At 50.6% G+C, this 20907-nt stretch overlaps 1 protein-coding gene across 1 annotated transcript in view; it reads left to right on the forward strand.

The window, feature by feature from the left end:
* LOC144781602 (nuclear RNA export factor 1-like) overlaps positions 1 to 20907 on the forward strand; it is a 954052-nt gene that overhangs the window by 660943 nt on the left and 272202 nt on the right. Inside the window, exon 15 of the mRNA XM_078660537.1 lies at positions 19207 to 19271. Within this exon, the coding sequence (XP_078516663.1) occupies positions 19207 to 19271 (65 nt within the window). The remainder of the gene's footprint in view (positions 1 to 19206; positions 19272 to 20907) is intronic.

Here is a 20907-nt window from a genome sequence, read left to right on the forward strand (position 1 = left end):
GCACTCCAGTGGTGCCTCCGCAGGCAGTGGTATCAGCACAACGGAGATCTCAGGGAGTCAGTGAGGATCTCCAGAAAGACTGCAGTGGATTTGTCTTGGTGGAGCGTGGAAGGCAATCTGTCACAAGGAAAGCCTTTTCAACTTCCTACATCGGTGGCCACGGTAATAACGGATGCATCCACTCTAGGGTGGGGTGCTCATCTGGGGGACCTGGAGGTCAAGGGTCTTTGGTCTCCAGAGGAAAGGTTGCTTCACATCAACCTACTGGAATTACGGGCGATACGTCTGGCGCTCAAGGCCTTCCTTCCTTCCCTTCGCAGGCGGTCAGTTCAGGTCCTGACGGACAACATGACCGCGATGTGGTATGTCAACAAGCAGGGAGGAGTGGGATCGCAGTGTCTCTGCAGAGAGGCTCTGCGTCTCTGGTCCTGGGTTCAGGACCATCAGATTTGTCTGATGGCAAATCATCTGGCCGTAGCTCTGAACATTCTTGCAGACAGTCTCAGTCTGCAGTTCTCCGACGACCACGAGTGGAGGCTTCATCCAGAGGTAGTGCGTCACGTCTTTCGCACGTGGGGAACTCCTCAGGTGGACCTGTTCGCCACTCGTGAGAATGCTCACTGCCCGTCATTCTGCAGCCTCCAGTTTCCGATGCAGAGAGCCTTGGGGGATGCGTTTCGGTTGAGTAGGGACTCGCAACTCCTTTACGCGTTTCCTCCCATACCCTTGATTCCTCGGGTTCTGAGGAAAATTCGCCAAGACCGGGCCCAAGTTATATTGGCCAAGAAGGGTGTGGTACACAGACCTTCTCCACCTCTCCTCTCACCCGCCGCTCCGTCTCCCTCACAGGGCAGATCTCCTCTCCCAGATGGAGGGGCAGGTTCTACACCCCCACCTCCAGACCTTACACCTTCATGCCTGGAGATTGAACGGGGAAACCTGAGTTCCTTTTCCCTCCCACACGATGTGGTGGATATCATTTTGTCAGCCAGGCGTGACTCCACTAAGTCCATTTATTCCTATAGATGGTCAAAGTTCATTGCTTGGTGTGGGGAAAAGTCCATTGACCCTTAAAGGGCTCGTTTGTCCAATATTCTTCAATTTGCTCTTTCCTTGGCCCAGCAGGGTTTTGCGGTGGCAACTATTAAGGGTTATTTGTCGGCCTTATCGGCTTTCCTTTGTTTGCCTGACCAGCCCTCTTTGTTTAAGTCATCGGCGCGAAGCTACAAAAATAATTTCCGGATGCTGCTGACGCAGGGGGATATTCACAAGGTGAGGAATCCACAGGCAGATACTGTATCTACCAGAAAAAGCGTTACCGAAGGTAAGTAACTTGTTCATTCCGGACAGTGGTGCCCGTGGCCCTGTCCCATGCACCTAATCCCCTGTAAATTCTGCCCGTGCCTATGGCACATTGTAAAGTGTGTATTTATTGTCTAATGTGTTTTGTACAATACAAAGGCTATTTTTATATATAACCTTGTGTGGAGTTTCCTTTGTGATGCGCCTTGGGTGTTATTGCTGTGGGTGCGTGCGCAAACACTTAACTCACATTGCCTCCAAGTTTAGCCTTACTGCTCGTGTCACGTTACCAAGGGGGTGAGCTGGGGTTATCTTGGCGTGTAACTCCCTTGCCCTGACGTAGAGTAGTGGTCTCTGCCTGGTTTTGGCGCAAGCCCTAGCCAGCTAGAGATGCCATTTCTAACATTGGTAGGCAGCGGAAGGGATCCGGATTTGTGTTTGCGCTGTACCACAGCAGCAGCTGGCTGCACCACAAAACTCTGCATTTTAAGATAAATCACATTTTGGGGATTATTGGTTCTAAATTGTTCTTTTTCATTTCTTGGGAAATGTGTTTCTTGTGTACTGTGAGTTAGGTGTCACTAGCTCTGGGTGGTTTTCTATCCCCTAAGTGCAGTTTGAATTTTCTGGATTCACCAGAGGGTGGGATCCAGTGGTAGCAGCATAATTGTGTCCAGTACATTTGTTCCCCGCCCCGCTCCCAGAGTTTGGTACCTATGTCACGTATGGTCAGGTTGAGAAATCAGGGGTGGTAGAAACTGCCTTACCAGTCCGAGGGGGGTTTGTGTGTGGATGAATGGTGTGTTGCACTGGACCAGTGAGTGTGAGTTCTCTGGGATAGGGAGCTTGCTGAATACTTTGTGAATTGTGTACTCTTGCTTCAGCTCAGACTGTTATGTCCCCTGTGTTGCACTTGTCTGTGAGCATCCTGCCAAGATGGAATTTTCTTTTAACCTCTGTGGTCTGTTTCAGTACAGTATGCATGAGCTGGTACAGTTTTGTGAGGAGAGAGACATCACAGTGAATGAGTCAGACACCCAGTCCAAGCTTAGGGATAACCTGATCCTATGGCAGAAGGATGACTGGGAACGTGAGCACAGTGAGAAAGAGAGGGCCCGGGCCTCCCACCATGAGGGTGGTGGGTCTGTGGGGAGCCCTGAAGAGTCTGAAGAGGGGGAAGAAGATTACAGTGAATGGGCGCCAGCAGATAGCGAAGACACCATAGATAGGAAGTCCCTTGCTGGGTCCAGTAGCAGAGGCAGTACCTCATCCCTTTCCCTGTCCCCAGAGGAGTGGTAAGATAGGAGGAAAGAAAGGGAGCACCAGCTAGCTTTAGAAAAGCTCAGGTTAGAGCATGCCCAGGCTATGGCGCAGCTGGGTGTTAAGAAGCAAGAGCTAGAGACTGAGAGGGTCTTAGCGCAGGAGAGGATAGAGGAGTCTGAGAGGGCCTTCACCAGAGAGAGATTACCTCTGGAGGGTAGACTATCCCCTGCGCGCAGTTTCAATTTTCTGGACTCCCCAGGGCGGGTTGAGTCCAGTGGTGGCAGCTATATAGAGTCCCATGCGAGCAGTCCAATTCCTAGTTCCCAGAGTATGGTACCTGTTCCCCAAGAAGAGGAGTATAGGTTGAAATTCAGGGGCAGTAGGAAACTGTCTCACCAGTCTTGGGAGGAGTTTGAGGATGAATGTCATGGAGCACTGTTTGATTGGGTACAGGTTCACACGGAAGATGATTTTGGCGTATTGTTCGGAATGATTGCCAAAGAGCACCTGCTCAGTTGTTGTTCACCAGGGTTGCCCCAACACCTGTTGGAATATGGATCTACTAGTTCAGAGCAGCTTGCAAGTGAAGCAGACCGCTGGGAAAGGGCCAAAGGTTCTGCAGAGTCCTTAGTGAGTGATTCCAAAAGTAGTGGTTCAGGTATCTTCCAGCCCAGCGTGGTGGAAGAGGCTCAGTGTAGCCCAGCTAGGTCCCATTATAGTGAGAGGGGTGGAGAGGCTTACTACCTGGCTCAGTGGAGCGGGAGTCAGTGGGTGGCTGAGAGTCCCCAGATGCCCGAAGCCCCATCTCAGAACCTGGGTGGTTTTTTGAGGGAACACCAGGTTGGGGACCTAGGCTGTCCTGTTAGTCCATTTGAGGAGGATCTCCTAGTGTCTAGGGAACCTGGAGCATCTGTAACTAGAGCTCCAGGGGTTCCAGTGTCCGGCAGTGCTACTGCAGTTGGGAGGGCACAGGAGTCCGAAGTGAGGAGTGATTGGGGGATGAGTTCCCCAGTGGAAGAACCAGTGGGTCAGGGACTACCCAGTTGGGCTAGGTTCCCGTGTAGTGACCATGGTGACACCACTTCTGTTCTGGGGGATCTTCGCGCACTGTCAGATGGACAGGGGACGGGAGATCTGCGCCAGGCAGACAGTCACACGACATATGGGTCATGTTTCAGCCTCAGGGGGATGGTGTGTAATTCCCCAGAAGGTTGGAAGGCCAGGTTCAGGACTCGCCTGACCTGAAGGGTAGGACGTCTGTAACCAGCGTCCTAAATGGTTCATCTTCCAGGGGTACAACTCCAGCTTGGAGGGTACGGAACTCTGGAAGGGGGTGCAGAGGGTGGGAGAGCCCGCCTCTGACCCCGGTGCAACCTGAGGGGTTAAACCCTAGGTTGGGAGAATGGCGTTCTAAGGGTTACCTCGCAGGAGGTGGAGGAACCCTAGAAGAAGAGGTAGGGGGAGGAGAGCCTTCCCTGAGACTCCTGAGGGTGTAGACCCTAGGCTGGAGAACCAGTGGCAGTCTAGCCCTGTCTTACAGGCAGGAAGAGTGGAGCATGGCTTCTATGTACCAGGGGTTACTACCCCCCACTCTGTGAATAGGCAGGGACCAGTGGCACCTGGGTGGCCTAGGGCCTGGTCCTGGCCGCGGACAGCTAGGGAGTACCAGTGGGGTAGCCCAGTTGGTCCAGACAGTGGTTTTCAAAGGAATCCCATGGGTTCACCGTGGCGTAGAACCGTAGGGTGTCCCTGCAGTTGAGGGCCCGCGTCCGTGTTCTATCACCCCAAGCAGGGAAGCCCATCACGGTGGTGATTGGTCTGCCCTGTGTTTTGGCTGGAAGGGGATTGGTTTGGACTTGGCCCTTCTGGCAGGTTCACCCGTAAACTTTTTGCTTTTGGTATGTGACCTGGTGATAGTGATTTTTGGTTTCTGCACACTTTACCACTGTGTCCCAGGGTAAAGTAAGTGCGTGTTGTGAGGTTGGCCTGCCCTCCCATAGGAATGCATAGGGAATGTATGTGTCCATGTTGGTTCCTGATGTGTGGGGAGTGCAGGCTCGAGTTTGGTATGTGCGAACTTGTGACATTGAATGCTGCGCAATGATGTGTGCGGCGTGAATGTGTCTAGTGTGGAAGTGCCACTTCTAGACATGGGTGTGCGTGTGCAGTGAGTGTGCTGGCATGTGATTGGCTGGAGCAGGCTGGTGAGCCTGGCTCCAGGAGTCTGGATGGGTCTGCCCCGGTGGTGAGTGGAGAGATTAGCATGCTGATGTGAGGGAGGGGTGCACCTGGGACCTGAATAGGGCTGGGCTTTCCCCACACAATGCTGGCTCCGCCCCCTGTGGTGCGACTGATGACCCTAGCCTAACTAGTGAATAGGAAGGGTGGCTGAGCACATCAAGAGTGCTCCAAAACCAGCTGCGACTGGTTTTTCTCCCACCCTGCACCCAGACAAAGGTTTTCACTGTATAAAAAGGGGCTGTGTCCCCTTACAAAATGTTCTCTTGCTGATCTTACTCTAGAGGGGGGCATGCTACTGCTGATGGGCACCAGGAGGACCGCCACTGGGGATTGCCTCCCTGCCTAGGAGGACCCTGTGAGCTGGCACCTGGGCCCAGCCCTGCCCCTCACCTCCTGAAGGACTTTTGCTTGTCTTTAGGGACTTTGGGACTGAACTTTGCCCTATATCGCCTGGAAGCGCTGGATTTCTCTCTTTAGCGCTTGGGAGCACTTTATTTGGCCACTAGCGCTTGGGAGCGCTGTAATTATCCCCCTAGTGCCTTGGGAGCGCTTTCTGTCGTAGCCGGTGCCCACCCGGCATTTTCCCCGCCAGATTGCAAGTTTGGAATCCCTGGCGAGTACCTTGCCGCTGTTTTCTTTTTATTGCCCTAGCGAGTGCCCCCCTCGCTTTATATTTAAATTCAAGAGGGAGCCTACCCCTCCTTTGCCTGGGAAAATCGCCACCGGCCGGCCCGGGACACCCCCGTGACGTCATCTCCCGGGCCGCGCTGTGATTGGCTGCCGGCCCGAGGTCTGACCCGGAAGTCAGGCAAGCTGTGGCCTGACGGGGCCAGGCCAGCCACAAACAGGAAGCCGGAAGCAGCCTGCCGGGTCCTGCCCGGGGCTCCCGAGTGAAGGGAGAGCCCCTTCCCTCTCGCCAGCACTAGAGGACGGGAGCCCACCCCGCCTCCACAGGCAACTGCCTGCACAATACAAAGGCTATTTTTAAATATAACCTTGTGTGGAGTTTCCTTTGTGGTGGGCCTTGGGTGTTCTTGCTGGGGGTGCGTGCGCAAACACTTAACTCACATTGCCTCCAATTTTAGCCTTACTGCTCGTGTCACGTTACCAAGGGGGTGAGCAGGGGTTATCTTGGCGTGTAACTCCCTTGCCCTGACGTAGAGTGGTGGTCTCTGCCTGGTTTTGGCGCAAGCCCTAGCCAGCCAGAGATGCCATTTCTAACAGCTACTGACCGCAAAACCCCTAAAGCACCCCCTTAATACAGTATTTAGGGGTACAGCCCTGAACCAAGAATGCAGACAAGAACAAACTACAAGAAAAGAAGGACCGAACAGCCGTGCCGAAGCTAACAAGAGGAAGACATCCACTTACTTGGCCCCAGCCCTACCGGCCTGTCTCCACTTCGACCCTGCTCTTGCGAAATCCCGGTGTTTCCTGCAGCCAGCAACCTCGAAAACCCCGGAGGCCCTGCCTGCCTTCAACCACAAAGACTGTGTCTCCCGTGAACACCAGATTTGTTCGTCTCCAACCTCTGGTCCCGGCTTTAAACAGCGAATCTGCCACACTCTGCACCTGCCGTCCACGGCCCGAGCGTGAGTGAGCAAACACCACGAGGAGGTCTCCCCAGGAATCCTGACCCGAGATCCCTGACCTGCCTCACTCCTCCAGGCGATGCCTTCTCCCCAACCGACCAGGAGCTGGTAAGAAGATCCGACCCTAAAAGGCACCCAGCGCCCCACGGCCTTTGGTGGCCTAAACGATGGTGCCTAGACAACACCCCCAACATCCCAACTTACCTCTCGAAGTGGTGTCCCACCCAGGAGACTTTCGTCCCCGAGACTGCAGTGCTTTTGCAAACCGGAGACTCCCCATTGAAAGCTACAGGGCTTCCAACGGCAAAACAGCACTCGGCACCCGGCCACCCCAGTGCTGCTGAGGGTGCAGCTTTTGTGCTGGCCTAAACCCCCATTTGCCCTGAGCTTAAGTCCAGGAGCTTTGCTCCCACATCCCAGTGGCCTGCTTGTCAACAGCCACCAGAGGCCTCCTTTCCCCCATTGGATAACATTGGGCCTCAGCACTCCGCACCCGGCCACCCTAGTGTCGCTGAGGATGTAACAAGAGTGCATCCTTGACCCTGGGGGACCCCAAGAGTGGAGTTGAAAAACCTAAAGAAATGCTTTAAAATTGTACTAACTAAAGCAAGTTTACTTACCTGTTTACAGGAAATGGCCCAGTGTACTATCCAGGTATACTACACTGTTTAAAAAAAGTTATCTCAAAATTAATTTTCCTGTAATGTTACTCTAAAGCCCATTCAAAGTATATGTACTGTATGTTCGAGGCATATGAGCTGCAGATTACACACTATGCATAGATCGCCACCTAGTGTTGGGCCCGGATGTTTGCAGTTTGTTGTTGTCCTGAAAAGTTCTTTGGAAGTCACGAGATGAGTGACTCCCCCTTAGGACCACATTGCGCATGGGCATCGGCTCCATCCCCAGATAGTTTTTTTCCACCATTGGACTCGGATGTTTCCTGCGCTCCAGTTTGGAACCGATTTTCCTTCGGCGCGCAATCCTCACCCAGTTTGACTGTATTGTTTTGATCGCACTACATCGACACGATTCTCTACCACTTCGAAGTCTTCGATTCCGGTCATCGACGAAGGCCTTCAGGCCTACCTAGGCCTTACTTTCTGGCTCATGGAAAGAACGCCATTCAAGAAGAGTCCTCAATGTGGGTCGAAGTTTCCCCACACCGACCTACTTGAGGTGTGCAACCTTTGCCTTTCACCGGAGCACGAGGCCAAAGACTGCTCGGCGTGTGCCTCATTCCGCTCCAAAAAAACCATCTGGGACCGATGAGCCCGGAGAACTATGGCTCGCTCGTCAGCGTCGATCCCCGATGACATCTTCGAAGAGGGCGTTGACGTGCCAGAACACCAGCCTGCCGAAGAGAGTATCGGATCCTCAGATGCCGAAGACTCCGACGTAGAGGACATCACTACAGCTCAACGGGTCGTAAGTAAGACCGTCGACCCCAACCCTTCCTCGACACCCTCAAAAAAGGCTTCGGTCACACCCTCACCTTCGGGCCCGGGTGCACACCGAGACACTGCTTCCCACGCCCCACCTTCGGGCCCGGCAAATAAGCCCACTAAGCCTTCAGGCGGCTCGGGCTCGAGCCAGCCTATTCCCGGTGCCAATCCTATACCGACACGAAGAAGAAGCCATCTTCCTCTACTACGCCGACCGTTGCTCCGACACCTAAGCACAGGGCGCCGAAGACTGGCAGCGGCTCATCGAAGCCGAAACCGCACTCGGAGCCGAGTAAAAAATCGCCCAAAGCGCCACATTCACAGGCGTCGGAGCCGAAAATACACCCGGTACCGAAAAAACAGGTTCCGGTAAAAGACATTTCAAAAGGGCACACTCCTAAGCCAAAAGACCCGACACCAGCTACCGACTCGGTTCCGAAAAAACCTACGGAGACGAAAACTTCGACGCCAAAGGATTTGCCCTACTCAGAAGAACTTTTTACACCGGATCCCAATCAGAAAACTCTTGTAAAGGATCCTAAAACCGGACAATTGACTCTCAGCTCCAAGAAGAGACCACTTGAGGCGCCAGCACCTCCTCCCCCTCCAAAGAAGAAGGACATTGCAACCTCTCCATTAAGGAACCCTTCTCCACCACCTCCCCATACTGTTCCTCCTCCTACACCTCCTCCACCTCATCATTCACCTACACCATCTACTAATCCAGATGATGATGTAGACACAGATTCTGACGACATAGGTGGGGGTGCACACGACCCAGCAGACACCAATAGTCCCCCTCAGTCACCTAATCCATGGGATGATTACAACACCCCTGATGTGCCTTACGTCCCACAAGATGATGTGTACCCTTCCAGACCTTCCCCACCAGAGGACACTATAGGGTTTAACCTACTAGTCCAAAGGGTTGCACAATATCATGGGGTGGACTTACACACTAATGCATTGGAGGAAGATTTCCTATTAGACACTTTTGATAACACACAAAGGTCTACTGCCATTTTACCAATGCTTAAGGGTGTCATCGAGCACTCAACAGAGGTTTTTAAGGATCCTGTCAGGGCTAGGGTCCTCAATCCTCGCATTGAGAAAAAATATAAAGCTGCCCCTGCAGATCCATTTTATAATAAAGGTCCAGCACAATTAGATTCTCTAGTAGTGTCTAATGCACGTAAACGTGCTAATTCCCAGTCATCAGGTGAGGCTATACCACCAGACAAAGAATCTAAGCTCCTTGACTCCTCCGGCAAGCAAACAGCGGCACAAGCAGCTAACATCTGGCGCATAGCCAACACCCAAGCGTTGCAGGCAAGATATGACAGGGCACATTACGATGAACTAGAGTCCATAATGCAGCACCTACCAGGCAAATACAAAAACAGGGCTAATGAACTTATACAGGAAGGTAAAAATATCACTAATACTTCCATTCGTTGTGCCCTAGATGTTGCAGATACCGCCTCAAGGGCAATCAATACCAGCACCCTACTACGTAGACATGCCTGGCGGAGACATGCCTCGTGGAGGAGTGTGGCTCAATGGTTAGAGCGGCAGACCCTGATGCAGAGTTCTGGCCTGGGACCAGGGTTCAATTCCCGCCTCGGTGGGTCTTGGGCTCAATTTCCTCGGACCTGACAATTCTCGCCTCCGTGCCTATTCTAATCATGGGCCCCACGATGCAACTCTGGGCAATAGCTTGCTTAACCTCCACACCGTCCCCAACAGCGCTAGGATGCCTGGCTTCACCCTGGGGGTGCCCAGGAGTGGACACTTCACAGGGAAAGCCAGGAAGGGTTCCACAATGGTATGAGTAATAGCGCCAGGAAACCGCTTGGTGGCAGTGCGCTCTACAAATACCTTGGCATTTACATTTACATTTACGTATTTCAGGTTTTAAACCTGAGGTACAAAACTCCATCCTTAATCAGCCATTTGATGAGGTACATTTATTTGGCCCAAATGTTGACGTGTCTTTAGAGAAAATGAAAAAAGACACCGATACAGCAAAATCTATAGGAGCCTTGCAGCAGCAAGCTCCCAGACGTTCCTTTCGTCACTCATCATACAGAGGCAACACAAGAGGCTACTCCTCAGAAAGTCCCTCCACTTCCTACAAACCCCCTGGTCAATCCACATTCACTAAGGGCTACCAGAGAGGGGGTTACAGGGGTAACAACAACAAAGGCAGAGACAAAAACAACAACTCCCGCTCTGCCTCTACCCCTACCAATGACTTTCCTCCCGTTCCCCCCCAACATTCCACTTCTGTGGGGGGAAGACTTCAACAATTCCTGCCTGCCTGGATCAACATCACATCAGACAGGTGGATGCGACAAATTATTCAGTCAGGTTACTGTCTAGAACTAACATCTACCCCCCCAAGCATACCACCCAAACAGCGTCCAATGTCACAAGAACATCTATCACTGTTAAAGCAAGAAGCAGTATCTCTGCTAGAAAAAAGTGCAATCGAACCAGTTCCTCTGCACCAACAAAACAAGGGGGTTTACTCTCTCTATTTTCTGATTCCAAAGAAGGACGGCTCTCTAAGGCCTATTTTAGACGTCAGACCGCTAAACATATACATACAGTCAGACCATTTTCACATGGTCACACTCCAAGTCCTTCCGCTCCTGCTGCAAAACGACTTCCTGGCTACTCTAGATCTCAAGGACGCATACTTCCTCATTCCCATTCACAAGGCTCACAGGAAGTATATCAGATTTGTAATAGACGGGCAGCACTATCAATTCAAAGTACTCCCATTCGGAGTCACAACAGCACCAAGAGTATTCACCAAGTGCTTAGTAGTAGTGGCAGCGCATCTACGAAGACAGCACATCCATGAAGACAGCACATCCATGTCTTCCAGTACCTCGACGACTGGCTCATAAAAGCCAGCTCATACAATCAATGCGCGGAACACACTCATGCCACCATCCAACTGCTCCACAACTTGGGGTTCACAATAAACCACACCAAGTCTCATCTACAGCCACCCAAAGTACAACAGTACCTGGGTGCCACAATAAACACCTCAACAGCGCTAGCTTATCCCACTCCAGCAAGGATAGCCAGCATGCAAACCCTTCTAACAAAGTTTCAGCTACAACACTCCCTCCCAGCACAAGTGTTCATGCAACTCATAGGGATGATGGCCTCTTGCATCTTCATAGTACCCCATGCAAGACTTCAAATGCGTCCGCTACAAGAGTGCTTATCACGTCAATGGAACCAGGCTCAAGGTCACTTAACAGACCTAGTGTTGGTAGACGGTCGGACTCATCTCTCTCTGCAGTGGTGGAACACCAAAAAACCTTTCAAAGGGATGACCGTTCCTAGAGCCAGTTCCTCGGATAATCTTGACTGCGGACGCATCGCTCACCTACTGGGGAGCCCACCTACTGCAACACACCATGCAAGGCAGGTGGACACCGCAACAGAAATTACTCCACATCAATCATCTGGAGTTACTAGCAATATTCCTAGCACTAAAAGCTTTCCAGAAGCAAGTAGCAAACAAAGCTGTGTTAGTCCGCACAGACAACATGACAGCAATGTACTACATACAGAAGCAGGGAGGCACACACTCCCTGCAACTCTCTCAACTAGCACAGGACATATGGAGGTGGGCTATACCACAAAACATATTCCTCCTAGCCCAGCATGTTCCGGGAGTACAAAATTCTATAGCGGATCTGTTAAGTCGTCAAACGCAACAGCCCCACGAGTGGGAAAATTTATATGCAGGTTCTTCAACCATTCTTTCAGATGTGGGGACAACCTCAAATAGACCTATTTGCCACCCTCGAAAACGCAAAATGCCCAAGCTTTGCCGCCAGATATCCACACCCACTGTCAAAAGGCAATGCGAAATGGATGAATTGGTCAAACAGATTTGCGTACGCTTTTCCACCTCTACCACTCATGCCACTAGTAGTACGCAAACTACAGCAGCATTCTCTGACCATCATCCTAGTTGCTCCAACGTGGGCCAGACAACCGTGGTACACCACAATGCTACAACTGTCTGTAGTACCGCACCAAAAACTGCACCTGTCTCCACACTTCTTAACACAGAACCGTGGAGAGATCAGACACCCGGACCCAGCTCAGCTCAACCTTGCGATCTGGCTCCTGAAGTCCTAGAATTTGGATATCTCAACCTTCCTCCAGACTTCATGAATGTCAATAAAGAAGCTAGACGTCCAACCACTAGGGCATGTTACGCGGCCAAGTGGAAACGATTTGTGATATATTGTCACAACAACAATATTGATCCCCTAGATGTGTCTATTCAACACATCATAGGATACTTACTGCATCTCCAAAGATGTAACTTAGCCTATACGTCTATTAGACTACATCTTGCTGCAATAGCAGCATATCTGCAAAACAGGCAACATCTATCTCTGTTCAGAGTGCCTGCCATTAAAGCCTTTATGGAAGGCCTTAAAAGAATAATTCCTCCCAGAGTACCACCTTCGCCTGTGTGGAATTTAAACGCTGTTCTCACACGGTTAATGGGACCTCCCTTTGAACCTTTACACAGATGTGAATTACAATTTTTAACATTGAAAGTGCTTTCCTAGTAGCAATTACTTCTCTGCGGAGAGTTAGTGAACTACAAGCACAACCATCCAGAGAACCCTTCTTGCAAATGCATCCAAATAAGGTAGTTCTACGTACTAATCCAAAATTCCTGCCCAAAGTCATTTATCCATTCCATCTCAATCAAGCTGTGGAACTGGCCGTTTTCTTCTCGCAACCAGTCAGTAGCAGAAAGAGCTCTTCACACATTAGATGTCAAAAGAGCATTGCTATACTACATAAAAAGGACACAACCTTTTCGTAAAACAAAACAACTTTTTGTATCTTTCTCACCACCACACAAGGGTAATCCCATTTCAAAATCTGGGATAGCTAGATGGATTGTCAAATGCATACAGATTTGTTACCACAAAGCTAAACGTACGTTATCTGTTCCTCCTAAAGCCCACTCTACAAGAAAAATAGGGGCTTCAATGGCATTTTTAGAGAACATTCCCCTAGATGACATCTGCAGAGCAGCTACATGGTCTACACCGCACACTTTCACAAAACACTATTGTGTAGATATGCAAACAAAACAGCAAGCTAATGTGGGCCAGGCTATTCTCAAAACATCATTCCAAACTACTGCAACAGATAGGGGTGGTCGCCGCTAAGAGTGGGTACTCTACACAATCTATGCATAGTGTGCAATCTGCAGCTCATATGCCTCGAACGGAAAATGCTACTTACCAGTATGCATCTGTTCTTGGCATGTAGAGTTGCACACGCCCACCCGCCTCCCCGGCTACCCTTGTGTGTTCCAGTATTATCTTAATTAGATACAAATTACATGGGCGTCCTTCCATTTCTTGCAAAGCTCCATCATTTCCCTAATGGTGAAAAACAATCTGGGGATGGAGCCGATGCCCATGCGCAATGTGGTCCTAAGGAGGAGTCACCTATCTTGTGCCTTCCAAAGAACTTTTCAGGACAACAACAAACTGCAAACATCCGGGCCCAACACTAGGTGGCGATCTATGCATAGTGTGCAACTCTGCAGCTCTAGATGCCAAGAACAGATGCATACTGGTAAGTAGCGTTTTCCTTACAAAGCAATGCATTTCTCAGTGACAATACTGTAAGTCAAAACAAAGTGCATATCCAATTACAATTCAAACTGTTACAATTGTGTATTTACTGCAAAGTATTTATCACTTACCTGTGCCAGGCTTGCTTGGTTCTAGAAAATAAAATAAGCAAAACAATATTTATATACAAAACCAATTGATCTGAAGTTCAGTCTGAGTGTGTGAATTCATTTGCTGACTGAGTGTGTACAACGAATGCTTAGCACTGTCCTCTGATAAAGCTTTACTGCTTGACCACACTAACACAAATAGAGAGTAATGTGCTATCTGACTTTACCTCTGCCTACCTTTGGGGTTCCACTGTACTCTATGCACACTGTACCTCACTGTCGTATAGTATATACAGAGCCAGCTTCCTACAATAGGTAAAAGACATGTCATTTACAACCCTGATAGCTCTATACAAAAAAAAGAAATGCTAGGCCTATTGGATTGCAAATGCTTGTTTCAATGTTCTCTCTTTATGTGCCTGATAGTTTTTATAAATAAACACTAATTACCTCTTGTCACATACTGCAATGTGGTCATATAAACATACCATTTTATGTTTCACAAAAATTCTGTAAAAAACAGGCCTGTAAGGTTTGTCTTATAGAGGCTACTAGCCGCAGATTCCTTAACGTAGAATTATCCCCAGGTGTGAGACTGGATCCGGAAAACGTTTTGCCACAGCATCCCTGCGCGCCGGGGGGACGACACCACGTGACACCTCCCTGACGTCCTCCGCGTCCGTGACGTCAGCGAGGATACAGAAGTCCCACCCTGGCGCCTACGTCAGTTTTTTCTCTTTTCCGCGTGCAACGAGGATCCAGGTTTTGTCCTGGCCTGTATTCAAGCCTTCTATTCTCTTGGAGTGTACAGTATGCACATGCCTTCGGGCTTCAAAACGTGTGCCTCCTGTTCGCGTCCCATGTCGGCGACGGACTTTCACCCGATTTGCATGTGGTGCCTGGGTGAGCACCACGACTCCGAGAGCTGCGACGCCTGCCAGCACCTTAAGCCTAAGTCACAGCTGGAGCGCTGGATGAAGTTGCTGTTGGCGCGCTTGTCCAGGTCAATGTCATCCTAGCATCCGTCCCCTACCTCAGAAGCAAGGAACTGCCGGTTTCGTCTGCTGCATCGTCTTTCCCCCCCAGGACATGCGCCCCCGCCTGTCGCCTTCCTACCCGCTGTTTCCAGGCGTAGAGGCAACTAGGGCCCAAATGACAGCCTACGCGGCGGTGCTGCTGGCTTCTTTGGCCCTTCCTCCACCTCCTGCAATGTCCGCGGATCCCTTGCCTCACGCTGGGTCTTCCGTGGAGTCGCCGGTGGTTCCGCCCGTACTTTTGGGCTCCATGTCGAAGGAGAGTGGTGTCGTCGAGGTGCGGTCCTTCGGGGCTCCCCTCGTAGGCGTCTGGCTTCACTGCCTCGCCGCAAATCCCTACGGGGCTCCCTGGGCATCGCAGGAGACCGCCGTGACTCCGAACTTGTCCCCGAGTCCCCCTCGGTTCTCTGAGCAGTGAGCTGCCTCACCAGAGGTCGAGCCGGCGCCGCTTCGGCTCCTGGGGCCCTCCTTCCCCGCTCCGGGAAAGTCACGGGTAGAGGCAGGGACCTGGGGTGCCTTCCCGAGTCCCCCTCAGTCCTCGGCACGGGCGGCTGCTCCGTCTGAGGCCTAGCCAACGCCGTTATGGCATCAACCCCGCCCCACCCTCATGGTGAGCACGTGGTGGCAGGAGTCTTGCTGTCACCACGACTGCCCACTCCCGCGCCACTTGACGCCACGGAGCCACGCCAGCGTTGGGTTCTGGATTCATCCCCTGAGTTCCCTTCTTTACCAGACGTCCGCCATCTGTTGGTGACTTTTCACCGGCATCTTCCAGGGAGGGCTCCTCGCTGTCCCCACAAGCCTAATTCCTCGAACCCTTCTTTCCGTGGCTCGCGGGTGGCTTTTTCCCCGGCCTCTCCGCCTTCTGGAGCTCCTCAGGTTCCTCATTCATATGTGGATCCCCCACTATTCCGGAGCTGGCCACTCCCCCCTGGACATGGGGGCGGACGGCTCAGCTTGCAGCCGTCGCCCACAGAGGAATTACTTTCTCTTCCGCGGCGCCCTACTGAGGCTAGTGTTGCCTTTGTTCGGGCCATCTCCACAGCCGCTGGTATTCTGTGGATGGGTGACCCTGTCACTCCCGTTTCCTACAGACAACCTTTTGGAAGTTCTCCATCAGGGCTCTGGTGGACGGGAGCTGTTCCTCCCCTTTGAAGTGTCACTCCACAATTCTTTTATGGGAGCTTGGGGGCGCCCTGCCACGGGTGATCCGGTGCCTCAGGCACTTCTGCATAGTCACCGTCCTGCTCCGCAGGACCCTATTTGTCTTTCCTTCCACCCTTCTACTCTAGGCTCTCTTCTGCGGAATGCCTTTCCGTGTTTGCCTGTGGTGTTGTTTTCTCCGTCTCGGGAGGCCCGGTGGTTGGATTCATGGGGGCGTAATGTCTTTGCTTCTTTTAGCGCTGCCTTGCGGTAGCTTAACACTTTGTGTGTATTGACCAGGGCTACTTGCAGTCTGTGGGACTCTGTGGAGTCCCTTTGTTCTCATGTCTCTCATGAGGGTGCCCATGCTGACCTACGGAGCCATGTGTTGGATGGTAGGGAGTTGGCCGCATTTACTCTTTGTGCGGCCTTGGAGGTTGCAGGTGCGCTAGGCTGTGCTATGGCCACTTCTGTGGCTATACGTCTCCATGCCTGGTTGCATGATGCTGTTTTTCCTGAAAATATCAGGGAATGTCTGGTTCATCTGCCCTTTGACGGGGTCCTTCTGTTTAACACTCATGCGGACTCTGCCATTCAGCGTCTTCTTGCGGGGCTTCGTCCTCCGTCCCCTCCTCAGTAGTTGATTTCGTTGTTCCTCCGGGTCTTCATGGGAGGTGTTATCCCACTGCTCCTGGAATCTGGTGTTTGGGTGAACGTTACACTTTCTGTGAGAGACACTGTCTCCTCGAGGTCCTGAGTTGGCCTACCTCTTCAGTTGGCTGCTGGTTCTGCCCGTTTATCTAAGAGTGTTCTTTTTGGCTGCTTACTAAGACTTCTGTGGTTTCTGCCGCAGGTTTTCTAATTTGTTCTCTGAGGCGGGATTTCTTCCCTAAGAGTGGTCCCATTCTTCTTGGGCCGTGCCCTACCCTGAGTGGGGTATTTGTAGCTATTGGATAGCCCTGCTTTATACTGGGAAGGTGTGGACTCCCCATTGTGGGTTCCTTGCCTTCCTGGTGCTGTTGTATGCCGCTGGTGCGTGTTCTTGGGCAGCTGAGGCGTTAGGCTGCAGTGTTTTTGCCCTTTTAGTCTGCCGTCTGGCATGGTCCCTTGTCTGGGGTCCAGAAGGGTTAATTTCCTGTGTTGACGACTTTGTTCGACCTATTTGTTTCTCCTCTTATTTCCTACTGGTGGCTGGTTGGTACCCAGCTGCGCCCGCCGATTCTTCTGGTCCACGGCCAGGGGCCTTGGAGGGAGGCCTGACCTCCCTGCTTCTGGTTTTTCGAGAGCCTTCTCGGACTATGTCTTTCTCTTCCACCTGCCCTTTTACTGAGGTGCTAATCTGTCTGGCCTGTTGTCGTCCAGCTGTATTGAGTTCGGCCGCCCTTTTCACCGGATGTGTGTTCCCGGTGGAGGGTTTTTGCCCTTGTTTTCTGCTCTTCTCCCTGGAGTCTCTGGGTTGCTCTTCTTCCTTGGCGCTCCCCTCCGTTGCCTGTACCTGGGGTTTTTTGGGGGTAGTCCCTGGTCCTTTAGCTGCTGGCCTTCTTTTGCATTGCCTGTACCTGGGGCTTCCGGTGGAGGTCCTGGTGCATTGGCTGCTGACCTCCTTTCCCTTCGTTTTGCCTGTGCCTGGGGCTTCCGCTGGAGGTCCTTGGTACATTGACTGCTGTCCTCCTTTTGTATTACCTGTACCTGGGGCTTCCGATGGAGGTCCCTGGTACATTGGCTACTAGTCTCCTTTCGTCTTGCCTGTACCTGGGGCTTCAGGTGGAGGTCCCTGGTATATTGGCTGACAGCCTCCTTTCGTATTGCCCTTCCTTCTCTTGCTTGGTGAGGGCGGGCTGCCTCTTGTCGTGGTGACACATTCCCTGTGGAGTGGTGTTCTCGGCGATGCTGCGGTTCTAGTCTGCTTGGCGGGGGGACTGGGCTCTTTCCCCTGTCCCTGTGGCTCATCCCCTGTTAGGGAGGACTGGGTTATTTCCCTTTCCTGGCGATTTTTTCCCCTGTCGGAGTCTTGGGTTCGCCTGGGCTGGGGAGGTCCTCTCGCAGACCCTCATTCCCCTTGGGTATGGCTAGGGTATCTATTCTACGTTAAGGAATCTGCAGCTAGTAGTCTCTATCAGATGTACAAGCTACTTACCTTCTGTAACAATGTATCTGGTAGAGACGATTCTAGCCGCAAATTCCTTCACGACCCGCTCTTCCTCCCGTTCTGCGAGGGCCCTCTGGGTCTTCTGCACTCGCCTGTCTCCAGGTGGTTGACTTTTGCGAGTGTCTTTCTTACTCCCTCCTTCAGGGGATGCTCGCCTTCTTGTTGCTCCATTCGTGACTTTATAGGCACTTCTGCGCCCCTACACCCTGATCTCGAGTGTGAGGTTCACTTATGCTCCTTCTTTCCTTTGTTGCTTGCACTTCTACCTTTGGCAATCCTTGGGGTTGAGGTGCCTTGGCTTGTCTCGACTTTGGCGTTCCGGAGATTTTCTCCCTGCTCGTGTTGTCTGAGGTTCAATGGTCATTGCTCTCCGTTCTGACCTTGGTGTCCCTTTCTGTTACGGGCGGTGGCTGCAGACTTCTTGGTGTGCTGTGTATTTTCACATGCTTCTGCCCCGGGGAGGCTGTTGTATTTGTTTGTAGGATTGCTTTCCAGTAGCGGTGCCCTGTTCTTTCATTCCAGATCTTGGTGCCTCTGTACCTGGCTCTATTCTGGATGGCTCTGTTCCTCACCATTGTTTCTTTCCCTTCTGTTTAGCGGGTTTTTTCGCACACTGTTCCAGTATTCTCACAGTTTTTGTTAGTGATGGCTCTGTGTTGTGGCGCGGAAAAGTTCTCCGAAGAAAACTGACGTAGGCGCGCAGGGGTGGGACTTAGGTATCCTTGCTGACGTCATGGACGTGGAGGACGTCAGGGCGGAGTCACGTGATGCCGTCCCCCCGGCCCGCAGGGATGCTGCGGCAAAAAGTTTTCCAGATCCAGCATCATGCCTGGGGATAATTCTACGTTAAGGAATCAGGCTAGAATCGTCTCTACCAGATACATCGTTACCGAAGGTAAGTAACTCGTACTTTAATGGAGGTAACACTCATTTTATGGATTTTGAAGTGGTTACCTCCATCTAAAGATTGACTTTAAATAATTGATGAAAAGGTGTTCTGGGTATCCCCGTAAAGGCATGGAAATATTCTACATTTATGACTTCAGTGGAGGGATATGTGTGATGCAGAAAAAGGAATACAAGAAAGTAACTTTTCCTTGTGTGGGTTTGTTGACGTGACTAATTTTTGGTGCAATTTATTTAGTATTTAGCTTCCTTAGCTCCTTTGCCTTTCCAGGGAGAGAACGGCATTGTCCTTTATGGGAGGGCCTGGTTTCTGGAAGGGGTGTGGGGTTGATGAAAGGAAAAAAGGGCGTGCCTATTTGACCTTTTAGTTTTTTTCCAGATTAAGGAGTACCCTGCATGCCTACTTCAAACACTGCCGAAATGTGAGGAAACAGAAGAATCCATGTAAGTGACAATGTCCTTGCGTCTTAAACTCCTTCATACAGGTGTGTGTTTGTAACCAATAATCCTATAAGGGATTCCGTTCTTCTTTTCACAGGAACTGCTGTGTGCCTCAGAGTGGGTTGGGAGTGAGGTGGGTAGGAGTCTCAGAACAGAAAATTACAGATCGTGGCCCCCAGCTCAGTGAATTGATCCGTGTTCAAACTGATTTCAACCCCTGTTCTGTGCTTTTCATTCTCCACTGTAATCTAGTCTGTTAATCTAGAATGCCACAGGAACCCTTGACCTTGTATCATGTTATGCTCCAAGAGGAGGTTATTGGATCAGTAATCTCTCCTGTGAATTCACTTCTCGTTCTGTTGCACTGCTGAGACTAGTCTCCTGCCTCCAGTTCCCACTTCTTACTTTCTCCTACATCCTTTGAGCTTGTTAGAATAAGCACTTAGTAGTCCTTCCATATCACTAGGAACTTAACATAGACTATCTCTCGAAGCTTGGGCAAAGAAATAAAGCTCCAGTCCCTCTATGGACTGTGTAGATTATCCCTACCACCCCCATATAGATCTTTAACCTATGCAACCTTTATCGTAGTTTGTTACTCTGATCCTCACTATTCTCATACTTTATCAGAACTCTTCTTTTTGTTATAGATAAACTTTTACTGTAAATGTAATTTCAATTTCATTTGGATGGGCGAAGTTGCAAGTAGTCTTCGTCTGGTGTGTTTTTTTCTAGCAGTCCATTTCTAGTGTGGTTCTTCCCAGGAGAACGTCAGCATATGTAGATTATCCCCACCACCCAGCAGCATAGCAGGACGTGTGCATGTGCACTCAGCACACTCCAATCCTGCCCTGGGTGAGGCCTATGGGTTTACATCCAAATATCCAGAAAACCTTTGCGATGTCCACAACGATCTGAAATTATTCTTTCCTTGTGTGGCTCTTCCTTGGTAACATTGTTTAGCTGATGCCACATTTTTATTTTTCAGGCAGATGCATCTATTTTGTTTAATGCGTTTTGGTATAGTGTCTCTTCTGCCACCTCATGGTACCTTTGCAGCATTTTGATTGACCTATTATAGCTCCCCACTGGAGGTGCTGCAGGTTGTTTTTAACTTTGTTGAGATTAGAGCTGTGCTAATATTAGAGGATCTCCAAGATGGTCCTCCACCCCTTTTCTGAGTAAGTGTGCTGTCTATCCCCTCAATCCATATTATGGTGTGACTGGCAGTGTGATTCTAATACACGCACGGGCACATTTATTGTTTAACTGTACCCTTATGAAGAGACTACCTACTGGGCAATGTTAATCGAAATCAAGTGCTTAGCGGTAATAAACAATTATAATGTGTATGGTTGAATGCTATTTATTTAGATTTCTATTTTTACTGTACCAATTATCCTCCTGTTAAGTAAAGTACTTTGCTTATTCAATTGAAGTAAAGCACTGCCTGAGCATTGAAATGATTGAGTTGTATTTACTATTTCATATTGAATCATAGGTTTTAAACCCTCTGCCTCCTTGAATAAGGCTTGCCTTTTATCAATGCTACCCTGGGCTAGTCAAGTGCCTAAGGCAGTGGCATGACTGCCTGATTGGAGGGCAGAAGTATTGTAACCTTGACTAAACAATTGTACCT

This window comes from Lissotriton helveticus, chromosome 9, assembly GCF_964261635.1.
Source record: "Lissotriton helveticus chromosome 9, aLisHel1.1, whole genome shotgun sequence".
Lineage (NCBI taxonomy): Eukaryota > Metazoa > Chordata > Amphibia > Caudata > Salamandridae > Lissotriton > Lissotriton helveticus.